The 27,535-nt window shown below is 37.1% G+C and overlaps 1 protein-coding gene and 1 long non-coding RNA gene across 4 annotated transcripts in view; one reads left to right on the forward strand and one right to left on the reverse strand.

The window, feature by feature from the left end:
* The window catches only part of LOC118816606, a 29,620-nt gene extending 26,516 nt beyond the window's left edge, over positions 1-3,104 (forward strand). Inside the window, exon 4 of the long non-coding RNA XR_005007883.1 lies at positions 231-3,104. This is a non-coding gene — a long non-coding RNA (uncharacterized LOC118816606). The remainder of the gene's footprint in view (positions 1-230) is intronic.
* A 7,536-nt stretch (positions 3,105-10,640) lies between these two features.
* The window catches only part of thbs2a (thrombospondin 2a), a 55,355-nt gene continuing 38,460 nt past the window's right edge, over positions 10,641-27,535 (reverse strand). For 2 of the 3 annotated variants that reach the window (XM_036583091.1, XM_036583090.1), the window contains exons 12-23: positions 27,217-27,369; positions 21,787-22,005; positions 21,510-21,617; positions 21,036-21,195; positions 19,733-19,851; positions 18,997-19,231; positions 16,012-16,239; positions 15,647-15,918; positions 15,377-15,474; positions 15,147-15,286; positions 14,316-14,346; positions 10,641-11,824 (exon numbers count right to left, since the gene is read on the reverse strand). In XM_036583091.1, the coding sequence (XP_036438984.1) occupies positions 11,821-11,824; positions 14,316-14,346; positions 15,147-15,286; positions 15,377-15,474; positions 15,647-15,918; positions 16,012-16,239; positions 18,997-19,231; positions 19,733-19,851; positions 21,036-21,195; positions 21,510-21,617; positions 21,787-22,005; positions 27,217-27,369 (1,767 nt within the window). In that variant the 3' untranslated portion in view covers positions 10,641-11,820. The remainder of the gene's footprint in view (positions 11,825-14,315; positions 14,347-15,146; positions 15,287-15,376; positions 15,475-15,646; positions 15,919-16,011; positions 16,240-18,996; positions 19,232-19,732; positions 19,852-21,035; positions 21,196-21,509; positions 21,618-21,786; positions 22,006-27,216; positions 27,370-27,535) is intronic. The other variant, XM_036583092.1, reaches the window with a different exon arrangement.

The following is a 27,535-nucleotide window of genomic DNA, read 5'->3' on the forward strand; positions in this document are numbered from 1 at the left end:
CTGATGTAATAAGAAATGTACCAAGTTGTGTTTATATGTGTTATAGCATCTGTGAAGTTTTGGTTCTTTTTTTGGTTTGATGCTAAACTCACCCGTTTTCTGGCGTTAAATGCTATCTCTGTGTATGTAAGCTAAAGCCATAAAGGCTTTGTTATTTACATTACTTCTTTGTACTATAACTATAACTAAAACTATAAGCGTTTTGTTTGTATCTTTCATTCATCTTTCAGTTTTCATGGTGCTCGTGAAGGAACTATTGGTACTTGGAAGTCCATCCAGCTGAATAAAAGTAAGCACCCGTTTTAGAAACACTCTGTGTCTTATTCGTCGAAGCCAAGAGCTGCTACAAAAACCCTCAACACCCTGAATAATTCATAGCAGAGGGGTAGTCTTTATTACATGCAGGGTACATAAAACAATTTACATATGCTCACTTAAAAATGCACTATAATACGGATCTCTGGCCAATACTGTGATTATATGTGAGATAAGAACATACTGAATTAACACTGAAACAAAACTTGTCTTACCTCCTCATCTAGCTGGCTTGCAAACTGAAAACAAACCTAAAGGAATTCTACAAATGAGACTGTGGCTAACCCTTTTCCCTAAATACCATCTGTCCATTTGAAGCTCAGAATACTAACTAGGCAAGCTCACCTCTGACAAACTTTCAGAACTTTATAATATGCCACAACTTTGGTGTGGTGTAGGCACTAAATGTTTTTCCTGAGAATCATTTACCCTGCAGTACAGGAACAGTGCTGCTCTTTTATTTCCATATCATGAGGTTTCCCACTTTTGCCTGCGATCTCTAGGCTTTAGTTGTATTTTTATTCTCTATTTTAGGCAGCAAGGAGTGCATAGAGGGAAACTCTTGTTGTACCTTTTTGAAATTTTGTATTGCTCCAATACACTCCTGCAAATGTCACAGCATAAAATATCTTCCATGCCACTGAAAACTCCATTGTTGACATGCCAGCTTGTTAGTTGTAGTGTCAGTAAACAAGGGGAGCAGGACAAGGCAAGGGGGCTTTTTTCTTAAAAAAGTAATTGTAAGTTGTTTTATTTATTTTGGTTGATCTAATTCCTTCATTGATAGTTATTTTGATCATGTTATTATTTTTGTTTACTATATTATTGTAATGTGTCTTTATATATGTCTTACAGGGCCCCACTGTAAATGAGACTTTGGTCTCAGTGAGCTAACCTGCCCCTGTATAAAAAAATACATAAATAAAAATTGCCAAGGTGGTTGATTGGGGCAGGACAAGGTAAACAGTGCTTTAAAATCTAGATGTTCCCTACAATATCAAAGTTAATCATTTTTCTCTACCACAGCAGTGAGACATTTGTGCTTGGAGTAAATTTGGAATAAAATGACACTATGCTAATGTGTAACATTAATAGGTGATGAATATTTATGTAGTATATTTATGTAGCTAAATAAGTGTTGTAGTTGTGTTTCTATGTGAAAGCTAGGCTAGTCTTGCTAACACTTAATCACAGGATAGCCACTACTTTAGACTAGACCTTGCCACTGATTTTTAGTAGTTAGTTACTATAAAATGGGCTTTGGGTTTCCCAGACCCAAATTAAGCCTAAGCCTAGACTAAACAGAATTTGAAACACCGTTGTCGTAATTCAGTCCAAGACTGAGCTAAATACATGTCAGAAAAAAACCTAACCAAATCAGACTAATAAAAATAATCAGAGTTCAAGGAGTTAGAATTGTTGGGTTGCTCTTTCAACAGCGCTTACTAATGATCAGCACATATTTAATTAGCTCATGAAGGGTTTGAGTTAACTCTTGTTATGTTAATGCTAAAGAGTTGAATCACATCAACCAATCACATAAGAGGTGGATCACATCTAGGGCTGAACGATTAATCATTTTTTAATCGAAACTGCGATTTGAATGAGCCAATAGCCTGTAGGTTTTACAAAAGAAAAATCCACCCAATAAAACGAACGCGCAAACTTCCTTCTGATGACCAATCAGAAGCCGGTAATCATGCATATGCCCTGCCTGACAAAGAAGCACAACTATTAACAAGGAGCTTCGCACTAGATGTTAGGGAAAAGATGAGCACTTCATCTGAACAAGTGAGTGAGGCCCAAGGTCCGGTGGAAGAGCTGCTACCAAAGAAAAACAACACATCATGTGTGTGGGAGTATTTTGGTTTCAGGAAAACTGACATGCGTCAAAAACAGGTACTGTAACAGGAACATGTCGAGCATCTGTGCTAACCTCACGAGGCAACTCCACAAACCTCGATCAACATTTAAAGAAGAATCACAGACATCTGTCCAGCCATAAACCGCGACCTCAGTCACAATTTCCTAACGTGATGGCCAGGCAAACCTCCGTTCCACAGGCATTCGAAAGCATCACGCCATATGAAAAAAGCATGCGAAGGCACCATGAGATAACAGACGCTATTGCGAAGTACTTAGCGAAAGACGTGGTGCCGATTTACACAGTGTCTAAAGATGGCTTCCGAAACCTTCTCCAAACACTTGACAAAAGGCACCAGATTCCCTCTCGCACATACTTCAGTCAAGTCGATATTCCAGAACTTTATGCTTCGTGTAGGAACAAGGTTGAAACAGCTTAGAAATCTGGAGTATTACGCGACAACTACAGACATGTGGTTGAGCCGAACAACTGAACCTTACCAAAGCCTCACTATTCACTTCATAAGTGAAGATTTTGAATTAAAGAGTCGTTGTCTACAGATGTCATACTTTCCTCTTGACTATACGGGAGAGAACATCGCTACTGGAATGAAAGATGCTTTGGCCAGCTGGGGTCTGAATTAAGAGGGGCAAGTGTATGTTACCACAGATAACGCTTCCAACATGATAAAGGCAGTTGAAATAAACGAGTGGACCAGGCCACAGTGTTTTGGCCACAGACTCCATCTTGCGATCGGTAAGTGTCACATCAAATCACATTTATAAATCGCTCTCTCTCCCTCTGAGTAACACATTATTTAGATGAAATCATATTCTGGTTATACTAACTCGATCATTTTTTGGAGTAACAAACTGTATGCTATCTGGATTGTCATATGATTACAGAAATAATGTCACTGTACTTACATATAGTAGTTATTCAGTTACTTTACTGTGGATTACGTTTTTCATTAGGCAATGTCAAACAATCTCTCTATTAATTCTTAATTCACTGAGTATCCAAAACTTGTATGAAAGCTGTGTCACTTTGATAGTTACATGTGCTTTAGAGAGGAAGACAATGGAGGCATACTTAGGACTATTATGTTCAGATAATTATGAAATAGAGAAACCAAATAAGTTACATGAGTAGTTAGATAATATCAGATTAGATTACATTTTATTTTTATACGTTTTTATACATTGCTGATTACATTCTAGCAATGCTTGTAATAAATAAAGAGTAAGGCTAATTTGTTTTTCCTTAAATACTGTATTTCAGAAAATGCACTTAAAGATGACAGGGTAGACCGAGCAGTGGGTCTTTGTAAGAAGTTGGTTGGCCATTTTTCTGCCAGCTGGAAAAGCACTGACAGCAGCTCAGAAAGAGTTCAATCTTCCTGAACATTCACTCATTACAGAGTGTTCCCAAGGTGGGGAACCAAAGAGAAGGTGATTGAAAGGGTTCTGGAACAAAGTAAGGCCTCACTCACGTGCTGTCCGCTGACAAGAAAACACGCCACCTAGTGCTCACCTGGCAAGACACAGAGGTGCTAGTCAATTCACAAGGCACTGCATCCTCTTCAAGAATTTACTGATGCACTCTCAGGAGAAGAATATATCAGCATTTCATATCTGAAGCCAGTGCTCCACCTTCTAAAGACAAAAACACTTGCAGAGGATCCAGAGGACACAGACCTCACAAAGTCAATCGAGTCCAGAGTCATTGGCTACCTCCTGGAAAAATCCAATGATCCTGCCACCCAAGAACTGCTTGACATTGCATCATTCTTAGACCCCCGATTCAAGACTTACTATATAAGCCAGGAGAATATCCTTGCCATTAAAGCAAAAATGAAGACAGAGATGGAAGAAGGAGCAAGGAACGTAAATAGATGGTTAGGATTAGTATTAGTTTGTAGGAGATAATGCATTCTACATTAATAACATTACCAGTTACAATTATTGATCATAAAATATGCATTTTCTCAAAATTAAATCAAATTAGAAAAAACATACTCTTAATTATGAATGTCACATGAGAAGAGATCATGTGTCACAGAACCAGGGAGTTCAGCAGCCTTGCTTGAAAAGCCAAAGAGGTCGCTTGGCAGCTGAAAACTGAAGAATAGCCAGTCCCTAAAAGTTTGTTTAATGCTGTTAAAAGGAAAGGTGATGTAACACAGTGGTAAACATGTTCCTGTGCCAACATGTTTGGGAAATAAACTAATAAAGTTCATAAAGTAAAACACAAAATGTTTTTGTATCCTTTTTATTTTAATATAGGTAAAACAGAATTTATTTAGCGATTACACTGCTTTCTGTTTTTATTAGCATTTTACACACTATCCAGACTTTTTAGGAATTGAGTTTGTACAATTGGATTTGTGCTAGGATTTTAAAAAGATTTCTGGTTTGCTCTGATGTATGATGCTTGTAAGTGATATTTACAAGCACACATAACAGTAAAAAAGGTAGTATTTGTACAAGGACAGTGGAGAATGCTTACCATAAAGTTTATGTACAGAAAACCAAGCCTAAAAAAACAGTAGTAGCTCACAGAAGACTACACAGATGGTTAAGAGGCTTAGAAAATGTGTGTGTGTGTGTGTGTGTGTACTCTCAGTTCAACGAAGTTGCTCATTTCACACAGTTAAAAACAGCAAGGAGAAATTAAAAATGCACTACAGAACAAGGCTGGGATTTTGTGAGGATACGTGACATTGTGCACATTTAAGCATTCTAGATAGGCCTTACTTCATAGGAGTTAAAACAGCAATGGCTTGAAATGACAGCCGCCTTTGTTTAGCTGATCATAGCCAGTTGTGGGCTAGTTCGAATGTGCATATTTCTGTTTCTCTAGACAAACCACATGTATCAGTGGTGTCGTGCAGCTGCAAAGCACAAGTGGACATTGGTACCATAGAGCTGATTTAAACAGACATTGAGTTGGCAGTTTTTTAGGTACACCTACACTATCAAGTCGACAAGTATCCAAATACCTCTTCTAATTAATACAATTCTGATACTTCAAACACCAGAATACGCCAACAGAACAAACACAAACTAACACAAACATTCTAATGTTAGAAATTGTCCTCAGAATTTTCAGAAAAAGAACTCATAATTAAAGTGAACTAGAGTAAACAGAAAATTTACATTCTGGAGTATTACAACAATCAAACGAGGGTATGGCACACCAACCAAATGTATGTGTTTGTTCATGTTTATTCCTGTTTGTTCAATCAGTGTACTTTGGCTGTAATGGGTGTACTCAGCACCTATTGCTGACATGGACATTCAGCTGTGCATAAAGTTTGTAAAATCTCCATAGAAAAGCGTTGCTAAAAGAATGGGTTGCTCTGGAAGAGCCGCATATGGCATCCAAAGGCCACCAAGATTACCATGCTCATGGTTTCTGTGTGGCTGGAACATCTGAGACTGAGACTTGCTGACTTGGCACTAAGCATGGTGACCCATCGCACAACAAAATGACCACAACTGTCAGGATTTTGCCAGTTGCATTCTGATTGGCTATCTGCACATTCGTGTGTACTCACATCCATGCATTTGGACAGGAATGCTATGTTCACATGTATGTATAATGGCCATTTGCACACACACACACACACACACACACACAGAAAAACAAAACATATATATAAATACTACACATAAAAACAAAACTATATATATATGTATTTATTGTTATATTTGTACTGCTGTTATGTGTTGCACCATGGGGTCTGAAAAATGAGATGAAAAATTTTGTTCCATTTGTTTCATGTCATTGTATTGGGGAATGACACTAAAGGTCACTTGACTTGAGGAAAGTTTTGTTTTTCCTGGTAAATTCTAGTCAGCAATAGTGAACAGTTGCCTGCACTGGACACTGTGACAAAAAAAAAAAGAGAGTTCATGGTTTTATATAGAACCATTTTATGCTAGAACAAACAGATGTAATTGATGCAACCTAACCAAATACTATCATATAACAAGGATGACTTTTATCATGAGACTCACTGATATTAAGGAACAACTGGTGGTAATCTGAAATATGAACCATGTTCTTGCAAGTGTTCTCATACTGCCTCCAGAGCTTTTGTTTTCCTAAACGGAAAAATGGGTTATCTGTTTTTTTGATGCTCTGGTGTAGTTAGCCTTGACTTTTTTGTGACTGGACCTGAGATTGCACTCCAGCTAGCATATCATGTTGTTTGTTTGTCTTTGTTGAGGTTCCTTGGCAACCTCAGTTTACATTTTCTGGTGCCAACTCCCAGGGATTGCTCTCATTATGTCCAGCATTGGTCTGATTAACTGTAATTTCTCAATAATATATAAACAAGCCCTCTAGCTCACAACAAAAACCTTTCAGATTTACTTTCTTTATTTTCAACGGACAAGTAATTAATCTCTGCAATTCCAAGTAGAGTATCCAACTAGCCTGAAGATTTGTTTTGGATAAGTGCTTCCTTTTTTGTTGCTCTAGACATCATACCATAACATAGATGCACAACTGCAGCATTATACAGGGAGATTCACTCGAAAAAGGCCCCAAATATTCTGTAATAACTCTTGCTAGGACGAAACAATCTGAAACAACTCCTTGTATATGAAGCTTTGAACAAGCTGGGATGCCCCTGCGTCGGAGCGATGAGGTAGGCGCCGGACAGCCATTGCGATGTTTAACCTCTTTTTGCAACTTCGGGGTGCATACCCCCATACCCCTTTCACTCAGTCACTCGACTTCTCATCAGGATGGTTTGTACATAACTGAGCAGTGCATCAAGGTATGTAGCGTATTTTTTGGTCCAGGTTGCTTCATCCTTACGGGAGTTACAACAGAATATTCGAGGCCTCTTTTGAGTGAATCTCCCTGTATACAGATACAACTGTACACCAACAACACACACAAAGATCAAGTTACTTAACAACATACTTCACCAGTTAGCTTCAATCAACACAGACATTTACATAAATAACAACCAGCAACATGATAACATAATAATTATTTATTACTTTAAACATTTTACCTAGGTCATTTGGCACAAGCATTTAGGTTAACATTAGATGTTAGTGGGTGGAGTGTGATGGAGTGGCATTAGTTTAAATTACATTGTCATATTTATTCACTGAAAGAATTTTTTGTATGGGGGACGTTTTCAACTGGGGTTATGCTACTGATCCTTCACTTTTAGAGCTACACTAAAACTGAAGACGAAAAGAACACAGAAAATTAGGAGAAGGCTCAAGAGAGTGTAAGGCTACATTTCATCCAGGCACTGTGTTTTTGTAAATTCTTCTTGTTTGACTTTTTCAGTTGCATTAAGCACATACTGTACACAAACAACTCCTGATTAACCGCTCATCCACCTGTAAGGGATAAACGCTGCACCACTGCTGGTTTCACTGCTGACACCAGCTAAAAGGCTAATGTAGCTAATACATAATGGAAGCTCCTCATACTGTGTGAAGTAGCATGTCTAAATCATCACACTTGCCCCAAACCACAGTCAGTTGTTAAATAACCTCAAATAAATTTGCACTGTATGACATAAATTAGACAAAAGCACTGCCAAATTTCAGGCTAGTACTAGTACTGTTTTAACTATGCACTTTCGTTCATTGTAATAGGTAACAGTGTTCTATACAGTGTCTGTGACTGCTGCACCACTTAGTGGAAAGGCAAATTCAAATAAGAAGCTGGCAAATAAAAAGTCAACTTCAGCTTCACCTGGTAAGTAACAGTTTAAGAGCTGAGCAGGGCTTCTTAAAGCTTTGCTTGTTTCCAGATTATCTTCTGAAGTAAACCAGCGTAAGCACAGTTTGACAACCTTGCTGTATATCAAATTTATGTCAGGAAATGAATCCATTCACAGTAAGTAACTGGCTCTGTAGCACTCATCTGCACATTTCTTCCAATTTGTCTAGTCTTTTCCGAGTCTTTAGGCTCAAGTCTGAGACAAAGTCAGAGTCACTGGTGTTTGAATCAAAGTGGAGTGGCAAGTCTTTCTCGATTTTGTTGAATCAAGTCTCAAGTCATTACGTACACCTCTGAAAACCAGCATAGTTCAGCAGAAAAAACTGCATACCACCATTGTCTGACCAAAACCTTTCGTCTTCAAAGTGATTTTGTCCAGGGTGTGTTCTGCCTTCTGCCAAATGACTGCTGGGATAGGCTCCAGCTCCCCCCTGTGACCCAGGAGGATAAGTGGCATAGATTTTGTGTGTGTAAGTAAAATTTTGGAATTTCTTTAGCTCCAACTTTAATGAAATTTCTTTGCTTTCAAATTCAAAAATGAAAAATGACAAAAAAGAAGATACAAACCTTCCGACAGCAATAAAAACATGTTTTGGATGCTGGTATGCTAGCTAGCAGCAATAGAAGCTGTTATGCTGATCAACACCAAAACCAGCATATGGTGTGTTTTGGAAGCTGGTATGCTCATCATCCATGGATGACCAGCTACACCAGCAGCAAACCAACATGGACCACCATTGAAATTGTGCTGGTCTAAGCTTTTTTTTAAAGCAGGGTCACAGCTCCAGCTCAAAACTAAAGAAGAAAACTTCAGACAGCGCAAGTCTTAGCTAATTGACTACATGTAAAAATCAGTGCCTTAGGGAATGGAGAGGTCACTTCTAACACTTCATGATGTAAAATGTCTGCACAGTGACCTTTAACAGATATAAACCAGATCTATCTTGCTTCAGTTGGCACCACCAAACATGTTAGACAGTGTCAGGGTACTGTGGCACCTACTGTGGCTATCTAATCTACCAGTTTACCAGCTATGCCCTGCGCACCAGCCTCCTATGTTTTGGTTCCCTTGACCTCAATAATCCACACCCTCCCTCTGTTTTTCACCATTCACAAACTGGTACAGGATGCCTGCTGCATGACTGGTAGAAATTTTGAAGGCCAGCTTCCCTCACTCAAGCACATCATGATTTATAGTCTAAGATTAAGATGGATTTTCGGTAGAGAATCTCAATGACAATGAGATTAGCAATCTACATTTACACAGTATACCTGTTGTGTTTGTGCCCATGATAAGCACTGTAAAAATAATTACGATATAAACTCTTTAAAAACATAGTGAAAACAAGTTCTCCTCCATAGCCTTGAAGATAATACACATCTTCATTTATTTGTATTTGTTTGTCTAACTTGTTATTTTGCGTGCTAGTGAAGCAAACCTAATGTTTCATGATAAGCCATCTGAATCCTATTGGACACATTTTGTGGAACAAAACTGTAATTGCAAATACATTTATATTTTACTTAAGGACCTGTAAATGGCAAAAGTCAGTTTTGATTATAGAAACATTGATTCACTAACATACATGTGTGTTACTTGAGATTTGAAACTTTAATGTGTTAAAAAATGTATTGTTGAGGTCAATTATGGAGTTTATGGATCCCAATGCTCAGAGAGAAAGAAATGATTCAGCATAGACATTCCTTATACACTACTGTTCAAGGTTTTAATCACTTGTCATATTAATAATGTATATTTATATACAGTAATACCTTTAAAGTTTAGATTTAAACATAAACTAGATATTTTGAATGAATTTTAAACAAAAAGGAATTTAATTTAATTTGATTTAATTAATTGTATTCAATATTTCAAGTATTTGGGGAAAAATACTTTAAATTATTTAAATATAATATACATTATAGACATATACTTATCTATTTATAGAATTGCAAAGTTTTATACCATTGTAGTTATCTATCTCAATTTATTTTTTCTCGATTTAATTACCACTTTAAAATATAAGCATTCCGGGTCTTTTTTAGTACCTTAATTATTGGTGCTGATTTTTATGTAGTCATCTACAACTGTATTCATAATTTCTGGACAGTTTTATAATTTTTCTTAAAAACATTCTTGTAGTTTTCTATTTAGACGTGCTGTTGCAAAATCTGTTTAAACTTTTTTAGTATTAATTGCATTGTGTTTGTTTCCTACTAATTCATGTTTGTTCAGTTGTTCTGCTGTCACAGCTGCCAACTGAAAAGCTTGCTTGGGGCAACAACAGGTTCAGAATTTGCTTCACTCTTCTTCAGAAACAAGCTGGAGGTCAAATATCTTATAGAAGTTAACTAATGTATCCAACACTTTTACATCTTGAAGCAGATTGTGTTTGTGTCTGTCTATCTATCTTTCTATGTATCTATCTATCTATCTATCTATCTATCTATCTATACATACACAAACACACACATACACAAATGCACACACATAAAAAGCAAGAAAAAGCATTGCCGTTGTCTTGATTTTTATCAGTGAAAACACTTCTGACCAATCAGTGGTTCTAAACCAATGGTGATTCCAAACTTTTGCATGGTAGTGAACACGCATAATGTTTTCTTGTAACTCATTATACATTTATTTACTAGAACCTATTCACATGACTATGGTTGTATTAAATGTATACTTCAGGCCTACATGTAAAATTGTATATAAATCTTTATTAATGGAATAAAAGAATGAATATAGTGAACTATTTAAAAAAAATACAAACTTTGGCAAGACTTTACAGGATTTTGATATTAATGAACAAGCATGTTAGAAACCAAAGCCAATATACATTTTGTAACATACTACTTAATCAGAAATAAACCAGGGACATTGCTACCTGGCTTACCGATTTAAAAAACAAAAATATGACAAACCAGGATTTAGAGTTTCAAAATTGAGAACTGTAAAAAATTATTATTTAACAAATGGATGCGGTGTTCTATAATATTAAGGCACTTAAAAACTCAATCATATTTTACCTCACATTTTAGAGAACACAGGGATCAAGTATTGAATAATATTGTCTACATGTAAAACTGTTTGAAGAATGAAACAGTTTTACATGTAGACAATATAATTCACTGTCAGAAAAAAAACAATTGCCATTTAAGCATTTTCATATTTTTCAAGTCAATTTTAGTCAGTGAAAACAAATAAATAATTATTTACAATCTCAATCTACTGCAAGCAAAAATCTAGATGTAAACCAACTGTCTTGTAAGAGTCACAAATAATTTACAAAAGAAATTATAATACAGTCTTAATATAAACATCTTCATTCCAAAATGTTTTGATAAAAATAGCCCCTTGTTAGAATATGGGTGCTGTAAAAAGTAAAGAAATAAATGAATAAAAAGTCCAACTGATCACAAAAAAGCCTAACAATGAAACAGAAAACAACAACAAAAAATAAAATAAAAAGCATTGTGCAAGTAAAACAGTTTGGTGATGAATAGTTCAGTAAATATAACATAAATGAATTATTTTGGTAACGTAAAAATGGACAAAGGAAATACAGCACTCCTTCTTCGGCTCCATAACTTTTACCCTTAAAAGGAGGATCTACTGAATATTACTTTCAAACTGTGTTTACTTTTTTGAAGAATGAATAAAGTGGTTGTACAAACAAACCATATAAGTAAATTTTTGCTTCACTGTGGGTCATAACCTGCCTTTTTCCATCACTTCCATGCACATAACGGAAACGGTAGAGGTTCCATCTAGTTGATGGGTGTCCCAGATTACTATAGTCAAAATTGGTTGGTAAGCAGGAAAAGTGTGTTTCTTTGTGTGACAGTCCCTTATATGCCCCATGCCTTATCTTGTTCAGTTATCTAGGGAGAGAAAGAATTTATTATTTAGATAATACTCAGCAACCACAGTCAATCCAGATGTTCCTTTTCCATCCTTTTATCAAAAACATGTAACTATAGCCGGTGGTGGGCAAGAACTGCGTTTTTTTCCCTGATTTTTACCCTATTTTTCTCATTAGTTTTGCTATGGCCAATTCGCACATGCTGATTAGGTCTTAATGAGTCTTGTAAGCTAGACTTCTGCCTATCATCAGAGAGTCAGGTATGTTTTTCTGCTTAGCGTGGCCAAGAACTGCCTACTTTGACAAAAGTGGACTATTTGATTGACACACAAAACAACCAAATCGCTGTTTTGGCCTAATGTGTACAGGCAGGTGAAGCGGGGGGTACAAGAAAAACAAATCAGGAAATACAACGATTGGTATGTGTTGGCAAACGTGTGAAAATATCTCGCTTAAATGCCTCTAAATGCTTCAAAGAAAACTGGAATAATGATTTTAAAGATGTGATACCATAAAGCTCAAACAAAAATATTAAATATTTTATGAGAATTGGAAATGGCTATTCATGGGTGGATAACATAACATTGCAGTTGATTATATATGGGACAAATAATAATGCAGTGATTGTGCTATAATGGTATTCAAAAAAGGCCAATGGTATACATAAAAGAAGGCTGACTTGAAGTGTAGATCTGGTTATATTAGGCAAGATGTCATTTTTCTCCTATTATGTATTATACACATATCAGATGTTAAAAGTGAAACATTTCATCATTTCATGAAAAATATTAAGTCTGTAAACATCTGGGAAATGAGGAGACCAGTTGCTGGAGTTTTGAGAGAGGAATGTTGTTCCATTCTTGTCTGATGTAGGATTCTAGCTGCTCAACAGTGCTGGGTCTTCTTTGCCGGATTTTTCGTTTCATGATGCGCCAAATGTTTTCTATTGCTGAAAGGTCTGAACTGCAGGCAGGCCAGTTCAGCACCTGGACTCTTCTTCTGCGAAGACTTCCTGTTGTGATGGATGCAGTATGTGGTTTAGCATTGTCTTGCTGAAATATGCAAAGCCTTCCCTGAAAGAGACATTGTCTGGATGGGAGCATACGTTGTTCTAAAACCTCTATATACTGTTCAGAATTGATAGTGCCTTTCCAGATGTGTAAGCTGCCCATGTCATAAGCACTAATGCAACCCCATCCCATCAGAGATACAGGCTTTTGAACTGTGTGCTGATAAAAAGCTGGATGATCCCTCTCCTCTCGAGTCTGCAGAACATGGCGTCCATGGTTTCCAAAAAGAATGTCGAATTTTGATTCATCTGACCACAGAACAGTTTTCCATTTTGTCTCAGTCCATTTTGAATGAGCTTTGGCCCAGAGAAGACAGCGGCGTTTCTGGATCTTGTTGACAAATGGCTTCTTCTTTACATGATATAGCTTTAACTTGTATGTGTGGATTGCACAGTGAACTGTGTTCACAGACAATGATTTCTTGAAGTGTTCCTTAGTCCATGCAGCAATTTCCAGTACAGAATTGTGCCTATTTTTTAATGCAGTGCCACCCGAGGGCCCAAAGTTCTAATATGGACCGTCAGCCTTGTCCCTTGTGTACAGGGATTTCTCCTGATTCTCAGAATCTTTTGATGATATTATGTACTATAAATGGTGGGATGTCCAAAGTCTCTGCAATTTTAGGTTGAGGAATATTTTTCTGAAATTGTTTCACAATTTTTAGAGTTTTTTGCAGATTGGTGAACCTCTTCCCATCTTTGCTTCTGAGAGACTCTGCTTCTCTAAAATGCTCTTTTTATTTGAGATGCGTTGCTGCCATCAAGTTCTAAATAGTTAATGTTTTTCATGAAATGTCTCACGTCAACATCTGATATGTGTTCTATGTTCTATTGTGAATAAAATATGGACCTATTAGATTTGAAAAGCATTGCATTTTTATTTTATTTACATTTACTTGCATTTTACACAGTGTCCTGATTTTTTTGGAATTGGGATTATATTTGCTACACCTGTTAACGTTTTTAATATGGCATGGATGAATCATAGTAATTAGTGCCTTGAATTATTTAATGACAAATTCTGAATGCCACCGTTTCTTATACTTTCTGGCATTCACCCACAATGTGCAAGCATGTTAAATTTATCAGTGTAATTTTAATTGATTTGTACTACTACTTAAGTTCATTTCGCTGTACAATATTGTTACTTATACGATATTAGGTCACTCTACCCACCTCTGACCACAGCCAGAATAAAAAAAAATCTATTACAGAGTAAACTTCATCCAAAAGGCTTTATATTTGTATTGCAAGTGTCCGGGTGTTGGCACTACAAAGGCATCATTCATTAAAAAAAAACAAAAAACAAAACAACAACAACTGAAGCTGCCTTAAAACCATACACCCAATGATGACTGAACCAAAGTTCCGCATCATCATTAGCAAGCAAGAGCGTGACCTAGTTCAGCAGCAAACCCCAGAGAACCAAAGCCACTTTTACCTCATAAACATAGTGGGAAACTCCAGGCCATCTGCACGATGAACAGGAAAAAGGTTCAAACATTTAAGAAGCCCTTATTATTTATCCTCAGTTTTTTTCATTTATTAATTCTTGTTAGTATACAACAAGTCTAGACTTCATGGGTTAAGCTTGTCAAGCTAGTCTTGACTTTCAATCCTCATTTCCCCAATGTGTTCTTACCCTAAATCCATCCATCCATTTGTGTGGTCATGAGGTCAGTGTTAACAAACTGATTTGTAAGTACTTAACTCAGTGCTGCCTGAATTGGTCTATCCATGCTCTGCCCACAAATACATTTGTTTGTAGCAACAGTTGTAAAGTTGGACAAACTTTACAGAACAGTGGCAAAAAAACATTAAACCTAAAGAGAAATTTTAGTGCTAAACTACATTAGTAGTCTATTAAAATTTAAATTATATTTATTTTATATTTTTGTGAAAGGTAAAAATTGATCTGATGTTTTTTTTATGATGTGCAACTGAGCTGTGCTAACATGGAAGTAAATTTGTTGTTTTCTTCCTGGCTAGTGTTCACAACAACTCAAGGGTATGACGTAATTCTAAACATACAATGACGTAATTCTAAACAAACAACAAAAAATGAAACATTAATCCTGGGTTAAAATTGTACAGGTTTTGAGTTGTGTGCTACAATTTTTTCTTCATTATCTATTAGGCTGAATGGAAATATTTTCCAACATTGTAAATCTACTCCAACCTTGTAACAGTACTTACAACTCAGAACATATATAGGTCAACTTTAACCTAAAATTAAACCAAAAATATAGCTTCACATTATCCTTTTACTCACCTCGACATTCATATTTAAGGTCAGAGAAGAACACCAGTTCCTGTGAAAAGACAAACAACCCTAATCGTCCACCTGCGAATGTCTTGTCATAGATTGGCCCTGAGTCTGCCATGATCTGTTTTCCCTCATACACAACCACTCTGGGAAAAAATGAGTTTATATATTTAGCATGTATCTACTGCAGTTTAAACATATTTGATATGTTGTGTTTTTGGTGTTTTGTTGTTCACCTTATGAACCCAGTTTTGGGTCTGTGAATAAGATGCCACCTGTACGCAGTGTAGTCCTTCCAGCCAATATTCTTAGGGTCATGCCACAGAGTGCGAACCTGTAAAAAAAGAAATTAGCATGCACAATAAGAGATGGCATCCTACAACAATTAACTGGACCTCTTGTTGAATTGCTACTGTAATGTCCTAGTTGGATTCACCTTGGTACTGGCTGAGTTCATATTGATATGTGTTTTCAAATCAAGTGTATTGATTAGTAGTATTGCTCACCTGACCAGGAGTGTTTCCTGTGTGCCAGAGGGCATTGCGTAGGCTCTCACCAGTGCCTGTGGTGGAGTTGACCACTTTCAAGGAGACCCCTGAGATCCCAAAGGCCTTGGAAGGCTTCTCTTCCCAGTATGTTTGAGTGATCTGCTTCCACATCACCACATAAAAGCGCCCACTTGACTGGTAGCCAAACACAAAACCAGCGTAATCGTCATCTCGGTCAGTATTTACATAGAAGGTGCCACTGAAGTCCACAGCGTTAAACTCGTCAAAGCCTGGAGAAGAAACCCCAGAATTTGAAGATACCAAACCAAGCCAACACCAACTGATGCATTTCAGAATGGCACGTTAAGGGCTTTCAAACTCACCTACTGCAATGCCAGGGTCAGAGTTAGCAGTCTGAACTAACTCTTTGCCCTGATGCCTGACTACCCAGTTGGGATCAATTTGTGTGGTCCCCTTGGGATCCAAATGCACCATCTGGAATTTTCTGAAGTCAGTTATACTAATGGCATTGTTCTCTGGGCACACATCCAAGATGTCTGGGATGCTATCATTGTCGAAATCATCTTTGCAGGCGTCACCTCGACCGTCGCCTGAGAATAAAGACAGTTGCGTTTTATGACAAATCAGTCATTATTTCTAAATTCATTAAGAACATTTACAGCATGTTTGTCAAAGCCAAACCAAAACTTCAGGGACCAACTAGAGCAGCTAAAAAATAACTGCACATATCTTTAAAAAATTTGTTATAATTCAGGAGTTTGACTTTTAAAGACAACAGTAGGAAGATATATATATTGATATATTACTTATAAATCCAAACTACTTTGCTCCTAAATTTTCTCTAATATAAATAATGTTTTCCAGCTTACACTAATGACACACAGCTACAGGTATTATAATTTTCAGCTTTCAAGCCAAAAGCAAATAAATGGACCTTAAATCGACATAAGTAACTTTTCATTAAAGCATAAAAAAATGAAAAAAATCCACATAGCAACCAAGCTCTGCTACTTAACTGCAGCCAAGAACAATAAGTAATCTCAGCCATTATTTCATGCCATGAAAACCTCCACCAATATATGTTACCATCTTAAAATATAAAGTCTATCAAAACCAGACCTCAGTGCTAAAATGGAGGGAAAACAACCAGCCAGTCAGCGCTGCTAAGGAGTTTTTAGTGAAGAGGTAGGTTCTTTTCTTTTAGCACTTTGTTTTTACACAGGGGCCTGACTTGACTAGGAGAATCTGGCAACCCTGTGCCTGTTTGCAGTTACACCCAACAAAACACACTCCAGAATGACCCTTGTGAAATTAGGCACAACAGAGAAATCAAGAGCAATATTACGGTCCTAGCTAATCAGAACTGATCTGACCAAGAGAAAGGGGAAATGGATCTGACCAGTGCTGCCCTCATGTGACAATGACATCAGCCTTAATCTCTGCTAGCTCATTAACTCCGTCCTGATATGACTAAAATTGAAAATGTGTTTATCTGAAAATTTGGGAAAGGCACAAAAGATTGATTGATAAGAAGTGCCTTGCATTTGGCTCTGTAACAGTTACGTGGTACATGGTTGTAGGATTCACGTTTTTAGCCCTGTGTATGATTATCAGAATGCCTAACAAGAGCTTGTTGCCATCACTACAAGCTAAGAGTCCATCAGAGACCATAAGGAATATTAATTTCAATCTATAGTGAAATCAACAAACTTTTTCTACAATTATTTGACATTTTTGTTAATTTTTTGTGTCATTTTTGATAAAGAAAATGCCTACTTTGCAAAAAACTACTAATGCTGCGAACAGTAAAGGAAAGCTGTTAGCATTACATCAATTAGTTAATGTTTTCCCACTGTTATATACAGTCCCCTCCATAATTATTGGCAAGCCTGGTAAAGAAAAGGTAAAGGGTTATAGTAAATTCACCTTTTAGTGAATTAGCTTTATCTCACACTGAAAACATGCAAAAAATCCAAACTTTAATTAAAGTAAATGTATTCTATTTTAAGTAAAAAAAAAATCCCTAATCATTATTTTTAACAAAATAATCATTTTTAACAAAACCACATGTGCCACAATTACTGGCACCCCTATACATTTTTAGAATGTAAAATGTAACAAGCATTTTTTCCATTTATATATTTTACTTTTTAAGGTGATCAATGTGTCTAGGAACTTTCAAGCAGTAATCCATCACTTCCTGTTTTACTGGGGTACATATAAAGTTACACTGGTCAAATTCCCTTAGTCATTCTTCAACATGGGAAGACAAGAACACATAATTCAAATAAAGGAAAAGTATGACCTTAGTAAATCAGGAGATGGCTATAAAAATAGCTACTCACCTAAATATGCCCATCACTATTGGAGAGTTATAGAAATAATGAGCATCTTGGAGTCACCAATTCTCCATTCTTCATCAGATGCCACCCCCATGCCAACAAATTATTTGGAAGGCAAGCCAGGATAAAGCATTTACTGTCCTCTAACCACAAATGTAAGCACTGGGTTAAACTCTACTGGGACATTGACTGAAACCGTGTTCTACGGTCAGATGAAATGAAAATTGAGCTTTTTGGTAACAAACACTCCAGGTGGGTTTGGCGTAAAAAGACAGATGACTACACTGAAAAGAACCTGATGCCCACTGTTGGATGGGGTCTGTAATATTATGAATCTGTTTTTCCTCCAATGGCCCTGGGAATCTTGTTAGGGTACATGGCGTCATGGACATGAAATACCACTATATTTTAAATCAAAATCTGTCAGCCTCTGCAAAGAAACTAAAAATGGCTCGGCACCGGATCTTCCAGCAGGACAATGATCCAAAACATATGTACAGATCAACACAAAAATTGTTCACTAAACACAAAATCAAGCTTCTGCCAAGGCCATCTCAGTCACCTGATCTAATCTCCATATAAAATCTGTGGTCTGAGCTAAAAAGGAGAGAGTACAAGAGAGGACCTAGGACTCTGGACAATCTGGAGAGAAAAACTAGTAGTACTACAAACAATGAATGAAAACATAGCATTAAGCAAATCATGCCAATCCATTGTTACGTGCAATTAGACTTTTTTTTTAAGTAAATCAGTAATTCTTTTTGACAATTAATGAAAACTGTTAGCAACCAGATAGCATTATGCTAATTAAATCATTTTAATCAATCAGTCTCTCTTTGTTAGCTACAGTTAATTTTTAAGTTAATCAAGAATTCTTTTGGACATTTTTTTAAAGGAAAAGCCTACTTTGTACAATCTAAACAGCATTTGAGATATACCTAAAGGTAGAGTAAACAAAGATTATTTTAAAAGGCGCATGTAAGTCTCTATAACAGTTTCACTCACCGTCTGAGTCTACTTGGTCTTTGTTCGGCACCAGTCTGCAGTTGTCTTTGTCATCAGGAATTCCATCATTATCATCGTCAGAGTCACAAACATCTCCTTTCCCATCCTTGTCGTGATCGGCCTGGTTGGCATTAGGAATGTAAGGGCAGTTGTCCAGGTTGTTCTGATGGCCGTCCTCATCAATGTCCTGATTGTTGTCACACTGATCTCCAACCAGGTCATTATCTGTGTCTGTCTGTGGAGCAATAACAAACATCTCAGCTAGACTGCTCATATTTTGGATTTTTGGATAATTGGATAAGGACTAAACCCTAGTTTTGGACAAAACTGCAGTGTCAATGGTGTTTTAAAATTTAAAAAAATTCTCTTAGCCCAGGCTTAGGCTTAATCTAATAATGGGAAACTGGCAACTATTCTGCACAGTTGTATGCATATCCATATCATCACTATCAAGACAAAACCTTCAATGGTAACTTTACAGGGGAACAAATAAAAGGTTCTTAACTTTGAATGGAAGTTAATGTAAGAAGTTTTTTCAAAGTCATTCTGGAGCAATTCTCTTGCTCCATTCTCCATTAAATATTAACTAGCTGAAAAGGGCAGCTGGCTGTTTCAAACAAACAAACAAAAAAAAAAAATTGAGATATACGGTTTAGTTTAAACAGCAACAATATGCTTGCATAGGCATGTATCTGTTGGCTTGCATGTAGCTTTCAAGAGCTAGCATCTCTGGTACCTGATCAGGATTATGAAGCAGAGGGCAGTTATCACACTGGTCTCCTACTCCATCCATGTCAGTGTCCTTCTGGTCATTGTTGTACACATACGGGCAGTTGTCATGTTCATTTAGGACCCCTGAAACACAATCAAAGGCCTTTCCTTAAAGGGCATTATATAATTCAGCTTGCCTCAGAGGATATGTTATACTGTCACTACTAGGTGTATGCCTGGGTACCCAGTAAACCATTCCTGGTGTCATTATTTGAATACTGAAAGCACTAATCTGGCATTCTTTCTTCTGCATCAGCGAAAGTCAGGGAGAAAATATACTTATCAACAGTTCAGCCAAACAGTGTTAAATTAAGTGCAGTACAGTGTGACTGTTTTGGTTGTGTTTAAGTATATCATACTTTACTGTTGCAGAACATGAGTGCCTAAATGTGAGACACTATTGACTGGTCTAACTACTCTAGCTGCCATTAGCTTAAAACAAGGAACAATGAAAAGATATTTCTTTACTGTCAGTGCTCAACAAAATATCATGTTAGCTCACCATCTACTGAGGAGAAAAGTCTTAGGGAAGATCATCACATCTACTGCTGCACTGATTGTCTCTAAAGGCCAGAGTGCACCGACAGCACAAACACGAACAAATATGAACAAAAAAATTTTGTTCATGTGGCTGAATTTTTTCAGCTGCTAGCACCAGTGTACATTAATATCAAGTAAAAAGCCATTTGTAGTTACTAGTCAATCAGCCTTACACTTCTGTTGAGTTTCTCTGTATCAGTTAAAAATAGTTCTATAAACATAGTGTTGAACAACTGTGTCTGAAAACACCTGGCAAATAGAGTACTTTTGGCAGATGAACATCTAAATTCAACGGTTCATATGTTAAGGACAGTATCAATTAATGATAAACGATTATTTTCCTATCAGTTCAAAGACAACAAGTTGTAAACATTGTGGGGATCACTCTACTAGGTAAATTACAAATTAAATCTGTCCAAACAAATGTTTTAAAAGGAAGCAACGACTCTAATTAAGACATTGAAAATGAAATGTCAAAAGCACTTTACTTTTCCATATTAACTTTAACAGCCATTATATAGAGAAATGCACATTTAGCTTTTGAATTTGAATTTGAATTATTTTAATGTGCACTCACATTGTAAATGCAACTGTAAATACACAATTGAATTGGCATTTTCAAATTTGGAGTTGAATTTGAATAAAGTCCAAAATCCTCAGAACAAGAAAACAAGATAAGTGTGATTTCTAAATTGCACTTGAATTTTAAAGACAGTTTCAAACCATACCATCTCCATCAATATCCACAGAGCAGGCATCTCCTTCCCCATTGTTATCCGTATCAATCTGAGCTGGATTGTGTTCATATGGGCAATTATCACAGCGATCACCTACATCATCTTTATCATAATCAAACTGCCTTGGGTTAAAAAGCAGTGGGCAGTTGTCCTGTTGAGAAGAAGAAATTGTGATAATTGCATGATTGACAATTATCAACAATTAAAAATTATTTATGAACAGATTTAGTAAGATGGGGGATATTAAAGAACAGTGAAGACTCAATGTAATGCCATAAAATGTGTATTTATTCCAGCAAAGGTGTTTCATGTTTAGATGAAAGTGCATGCTCTGTAGAACCATTCTAACCAGTCATTGAAGCTTTTAGAAGCTTTTAGTGTAAGTTTTGAGATTTGGAATGGTTCCACAGAGCCTGCACTTTAAAGATCTAAACATTAAATTTCAGAGACTTTAAGATAATTTACTCTCTCATCAATTATTCCATCGTTGTCATCATCCTTGTCACAGGCGTCTCCTTGACCATCCTTGTCAAAGTCCTCCTGACCAGAGTTAGGTAGGTTGGGGCAGTTGTCCTAAATGAAAGAGAACAAACCTTCTATTTCTAGACTTATGCAGAGGGAAAAATGCTTGTTCATTTTTTCTTATTAAGTAACAAAGCCAAAAATTCAGACATAGAGCCTATGAGAAGGGGCAACAATCTCTAGTGAATGAAGTGAATTCATCCATATGGTGTCAGCATACCTTCTTGCAGTGGTAGGTGGCATTGGCTCTACACACCAAGTTCTGGTTGGGCCAACCATCCAGATCGGAGTCTTCTCCACAGATGAAGCCATCGCCAGCATAGCCAATCTTACACTCACATTTATACATGGGGTCACTGAAGTGGCCGAGGTAGATGCACTCAGCAAACCTGTGGCAGTTATGGGTTTTGTCCTTGCAAGGGTTTTCTGGTTCGCACACCTGCAGAATAGAGATTGAAGAAACTGAAGACTTTCCTGTTTGGTTTGCTATTATCAGAGCATACTGACAGTAAAGAACCTATGCCACAGACATTATAAAGGAGGAGAAGGCCGTTCACTGGTTAACAAGATAGCCAGTAATGCTCAACATGGCATCTGTTCACAGGGAATGTCCCACCTTTCAATACAAACAGCCATGTTTTGTGCATAATTTTATCCAAAAACTACAAACTATTTGTGATTTTGTCAGACTTAACCAGTAATTGCAAATATGTTTCTGAAATCTTAATGTGACTTTGGTTTCAGTTGTATAAGCCTCTATTCAAAGAGATAGGAGCCTAATCTTGTATGAGTGGAAATTACTGCCCTAGGGTGTTGCTAAGACGGCCACCAAATGGTCAGACTTTCCTAAGGACTTTGCCTGTGTTAGCTGAGTGATTGCTAAACTTGATCTAGCAAAATCCTTATGTATGTTGAAAATGTAAAAAGCCCTTTAAGTTATAGGAAATATCATTCTAAGCTCACCTATTCCAAACATCTGTTTCTATTCACTAATGATACAGCCTTATGGACAAGCTAAACTGACTAGTGGCTAAGTGCAATGCTGTGGCCTTCACTGGCCAGATTAAACTGCAAAAGTTTAAGACAACATCTACTGTGTATTCCCACTGACTTGTATGTTTGTGTTGGGCAGCTGCCGTGGAACTGTTTCAGCCATTAAAAACCAGCATGTAGCTCGTCCAATTCAAAAGATCACAAAGCACAATTAGACAGGTTTATCTAAAGAGAGTCCCTTTCATCTCAGCTGTGAAATCTGGCAAAATCGTGCCAGCTATGAGTGAACTGTTTTCATCAGTTCCTGGTCAATTTGCAACTCTGTGGCATTGGATCAAAGCTTTGGAAGCCTGGAGGTCGACAAAGTGATTTAACAGGGATATTCTGCAACATTTTGGCAGAGCCGACAGCGTGTCAACTTTCCAAGAACTCTATATTATCGATATTATATATAATATAATATCAGTGGATAAAAGGGAGCTGGAAGGGCACCACAAACAGATGCCATGGCAGCTGTGTCGGAATCATGATTCAGTCTTTTTAGGCTAATAACACAGACTGCAGAACAAAAGAAACTGGAAAAGGAAACGTGGCAGATTGTCTCAAGATGCTGAAAGGTACCCGTATCCTTGACAATGGAGGCAGACCATTATACTGACTGTTTGGTGCCTCTGATATCTTTTGCGCTGAATTAGAGCTTGAAAAGGTTACAGTGCAGTAGTAGTTTGTTAATGAAAGAAAAGGAACTGAAAAGGAAATGTGGCAGATGGTGCTTACAGTGCTGATTTATTGATGGATTTCAAAAGTAGAAAGTGGATCTATAGCAAAACCATAAGAAAGAACATGATATACAGTACTGTGCAAAAATCAGAGACCATCCTTCATCTGTATAGTCTTCAGCCAAAATTGCCATTAAGAGCAAGTTACTAATATTTCAGTATCAAGAAAAATATATTTCTATAATATATTTGTCATATATTTAACAGAATATTACACAGAGGCCTCAAAAACTAAATAAATCATAAAATATTTTAGTATTTAGTGTGTTCTTCCTTTCCCTTTCTTTTCAGCAAATTGCTGTTAGTTTATCAAAACAAATTTGCATAAATACTTTCCCACACCTTCAAAGTTCTGTTTTGCAGTCTGTTGCATTTTCTCCTTCTTATGATCCAAGTAACATTTTGTTGCTGGAGTCTGTTCGAAGAACACCAGCAGCTTATTTGTTTGTTTATGTTTATTGTTTTGTTATTTTGTTTCTCCGACTTCCTGTTTTTCAGTGAGGACTTCTTGACAGCTACATATCCTTTCAGTTCCATAGTGTTGAGTTCTTCTCACAGTGGAAGGATGGACAGAAACACTTGTGGGGTTTTTCAAATCTGAAGCAAGACTAGAGCTGGATTATCTCACTATTCTTTTCTCTCCCAAAAGAAGGAAGCCTTAAGTTCTGTTTATCTGATGGTGACAGTCTGGGTTGTCCACCAGGTCTTGCACAGTCATTAGGAATTCTGTTTTCTCTAGGCCTTTTAATCATTTTTAAACCCCATTTATTCACTTTTTTTCCTTTGTCTTTCCCTCTTCATTATGCAAGTGGATTATCTCAAATCTCCTCATAATTGTTTTTCTGTGAGTATTGCAAGGTGATTTGCAATATGTAACAATATAATCACTATACTAGTGTTTTGTCTGTGTGGTGCAGCCTACTGCCCAGTGCAGACCATTGACTACTTAAGCACAATCACAAAATATATGGACTAAGTTTCCACTGTAAACATTTCACTTTCAAAGCTACAGCAATTGGTCTCCTCAGTTCCCAAATGCTTATAGTGTTCCTAAATGCTTACAGTGTTGTTGACACAGTTAGAAGAAGAGTTACTAGTGGTGTGTGTGTTTGTGTGTGTAGGGGGGACAGGAAAGTTGGAACATGACTGAAATGCACTTAATGGCTAGTGCCAAAAGATACATGATCTAGATTGTTTGTGTGTGTGTGATTCACAGTCAAGGCATGTTGCATTCACATGGTACTGCACTCTCTGACACACTCTCATTCACACATATACACAAGAGCTAAATAACTCAGCACACACTCTTCCACACACATAAATATGGTAACCTGACATGCCAAAGACTTTCTGTAAAGCTAAACACAGTTGTTTTTTCACGTCTCATTCTCACATCTACAACCCTGTTTCCAAAAAAAGTGGGGACGCTTAATGTAAATAAAATGTAAATAAAAAATAGAACGCAATGATATGAAAATCATGCAAACCCTATATTTAATTGAAATTAATACAAAGACAGCATATCAAATGTTGAAACTGGGAAACTATTGGTTTTGAAAAATATATGTCCCATTTTGAACTCAATCCCAGCAAAAAAAAAAGTTGGGACAGGGCATGTTTACCACCTTTAATTAGTTTACATTACGTCTTCTTTTAACAACACTCTGTAAGCTTGTGGGAACTGAGGAGACCAATTGCTGTAGCTTTGAAAGTGAAATGTTTTCCCATTCTTTCTTGAAGTAGGATTTCAGCTGCTCAACAGTTCAGAGAAATTAATACAAAGACAGCATTTTATTTTATAATGTGCCAAATGTTTTCAGTGGTTGATAGGTGTGGACTGCAGGTAGGCCAGTTTATCACCCGGACTCATTTACTATAGAGCCACGCTGTTGTAATAGATGCAGAACGTGGTTTGATGTTGTCTTGCAGACATAAGCAAAGCTTTCCCTGAAAAAGACGTCTGGATGGCACAGACAGTGGTTTTCCGAAGTGTTCTTTAGCCCATGCAGTGATTTCCACTATAGAAACGTGTCTGTTTTTAATGTAGTGCTGCCTGAGGGCCCAAGATCACGGCCTTCCAAAACTGTTTTTGGACCTTGGCCTTGGCATACAGAGATTTCACTGGATTTTCTGAATCTTTTAATGATATTATGTACCATAGATACCATTTGATATGTTGTCTCTGTGCTACTTTCAATTAAATATAGGCTTCAAATGATCTCTGCATTCTGTTTTAATTTACATTTTGCACAGCATTCCAAGTTTTCTGAAAATGGGGTTGTAGAATCAACAGTAAGAACATCATTTCAAGCACATTTTAATGTTGTATGTCAATTATTCCATTAAACAGTTAATGCAAACCATGACTTTTAGAGCTAGGCCTTGAGATTTTTATCTCTTTAGCTTCATATACCAAACCTGAAGTACAAAACCTGGGTATAATCTTAGACTCCGAGCTCTGTTTTATCCCACATAGAAACATACTCACAAAAGTAGCTTTTAATCATTTGAGAAATATTGCTACAGTTCGGCCTTTTCTATCTCAGGGTGACGCAGAGAAACTTATTCATGCATTTGTTGCAAGCAGAGTTGATTATTGTAGTGCTCTTCTTAGTGGGCTCCCTAAGAAAATAATACTCTACAACTCATACAAAATGCAGCAGTACAGATTCTAACAAAGAACAAAAAAAAAGCTCATATCACTCCTGTTTCGAAAGAACTGCATTGGCTACTTGTGTCTTTCAGTATAGATTTTTAAGTTCTGCTACTAGTTTTTAAGCCTCTAAGTGGCCTAGCACCTGTTTACATTGCAGAATATCTGTTTGCTTATGTTCCAGCATGTGATCTAAGATCTGTAGATACTGGCCCTCTGCAAATACCTTCCATAAAATACAGAAAAGTTGGAGAGGCCTCTTTCAGTTATTATGCTTCTAAATTCCACCTTTTATCAGACAGTTAACCTCAGAGCTAAGCTTTTACAAAACATTTGAAAACACATCTCTTTAACTCAGCATTTAATTAAAACTCTATGTCTCTTGGTAGTCTTATTTTTAATTTGATCTGTGTCACTGTCTTACATGATTTTAAATTTGCCATTTTAACCAATGTTTCTCACCATAACTTAAAATTAAAATCAGAGTATTACTACAAAACTTGCAGAGTTTAGCCACAAGTATGACGCTTAGCAGACAACTTATGATTAAATTGCATTCAACTGCATGCTTTAAATGTCTATTATAATCACTTTGACTTCTCCTTTACCCTAAATACACTGATCAGGCATAACATTATGACCTCCTTGTTTATATGCTCATTGTCCATTTTATCAGCTCCACTTACTATATAGGTGCTCTTTGTAGTTCTACAATTACAGACTGTTGTCCATCTGTTTCTCTGCCTACTTTGATAGCCCCCTTTTACCCTGTTCTTCAGTGGTCAGGACCCCCATGGACCCTCACAGAGCAGGTACTATTTGGGTGGTGGATCATTCTCAGCACTGCCGTAACACTGATGTGGTGGTGGTGTGTTAGTGTGTGTCGCGCTGGTCTGAGTGGATCAGGCACAGCAGTGCTGCTGAAGTTTTTAAACACCTCAGTGTCACTGCTGGACTGAGAATAGTCCACCAACCAAAAATATCCAGCCAACAGCGTCCTGTGGGCAGCATCCTGTGACCACTGATGAAGGACTAGAGGATGACCAACACAAACTGTGCAGCAGCAGATGAGCTATCGTCTCTGACTTTACTGACAGTGAACTGACAAGGTAGGAGTGTCTAATAGAGTGGACAGCGAGTGGACACAGTGTTTAAAAACTCCAGCAGCACTGCTGTGTCTGATCCACTCGTATGCTATGACCCCAAAAAAAAATGTTAGGCTAACCTGTTTGTTGTTCTTGGCGGCTTCTACTCCCATGCCAAAGGGCTGGTTGCCTTTGTAGCGAGGAGGACAGGGAAGGCAGTGGAACCCAGGGTCAGTGTTCATGCAGCGGTGGCGCCCGCCCACTTTGAAGCACAGATCAGGCACCAAATCACACTAGAAATTAAACACACAATGCCATAATAGCAGTGAATGTAGAATAGTCTGTGCAGGGATGTTTCTATTAGCAGTATTTTTTAAATAACTCTGTACGTTAATAAAGAATTTGACTCGTATGTGTATATTGAGTAAAGGTGGGAATCTCTAGGCACCTCACGTTTCG

This window comes from Colossoma macropomum, unplaced genomic scaffold (assembly GCF_904425465.1).
Source record: "Colossoma macropomum unplaced genomic scaffold, Colossoma_macropomum, whole genome shotgun sequence".
Taxonomy (NCBI): Eukaryota; Metazoa; Chordata; class Actinopteri; order Characiformes; family Serrasalmidae; genus Colossoma; species Colossoma macropomum.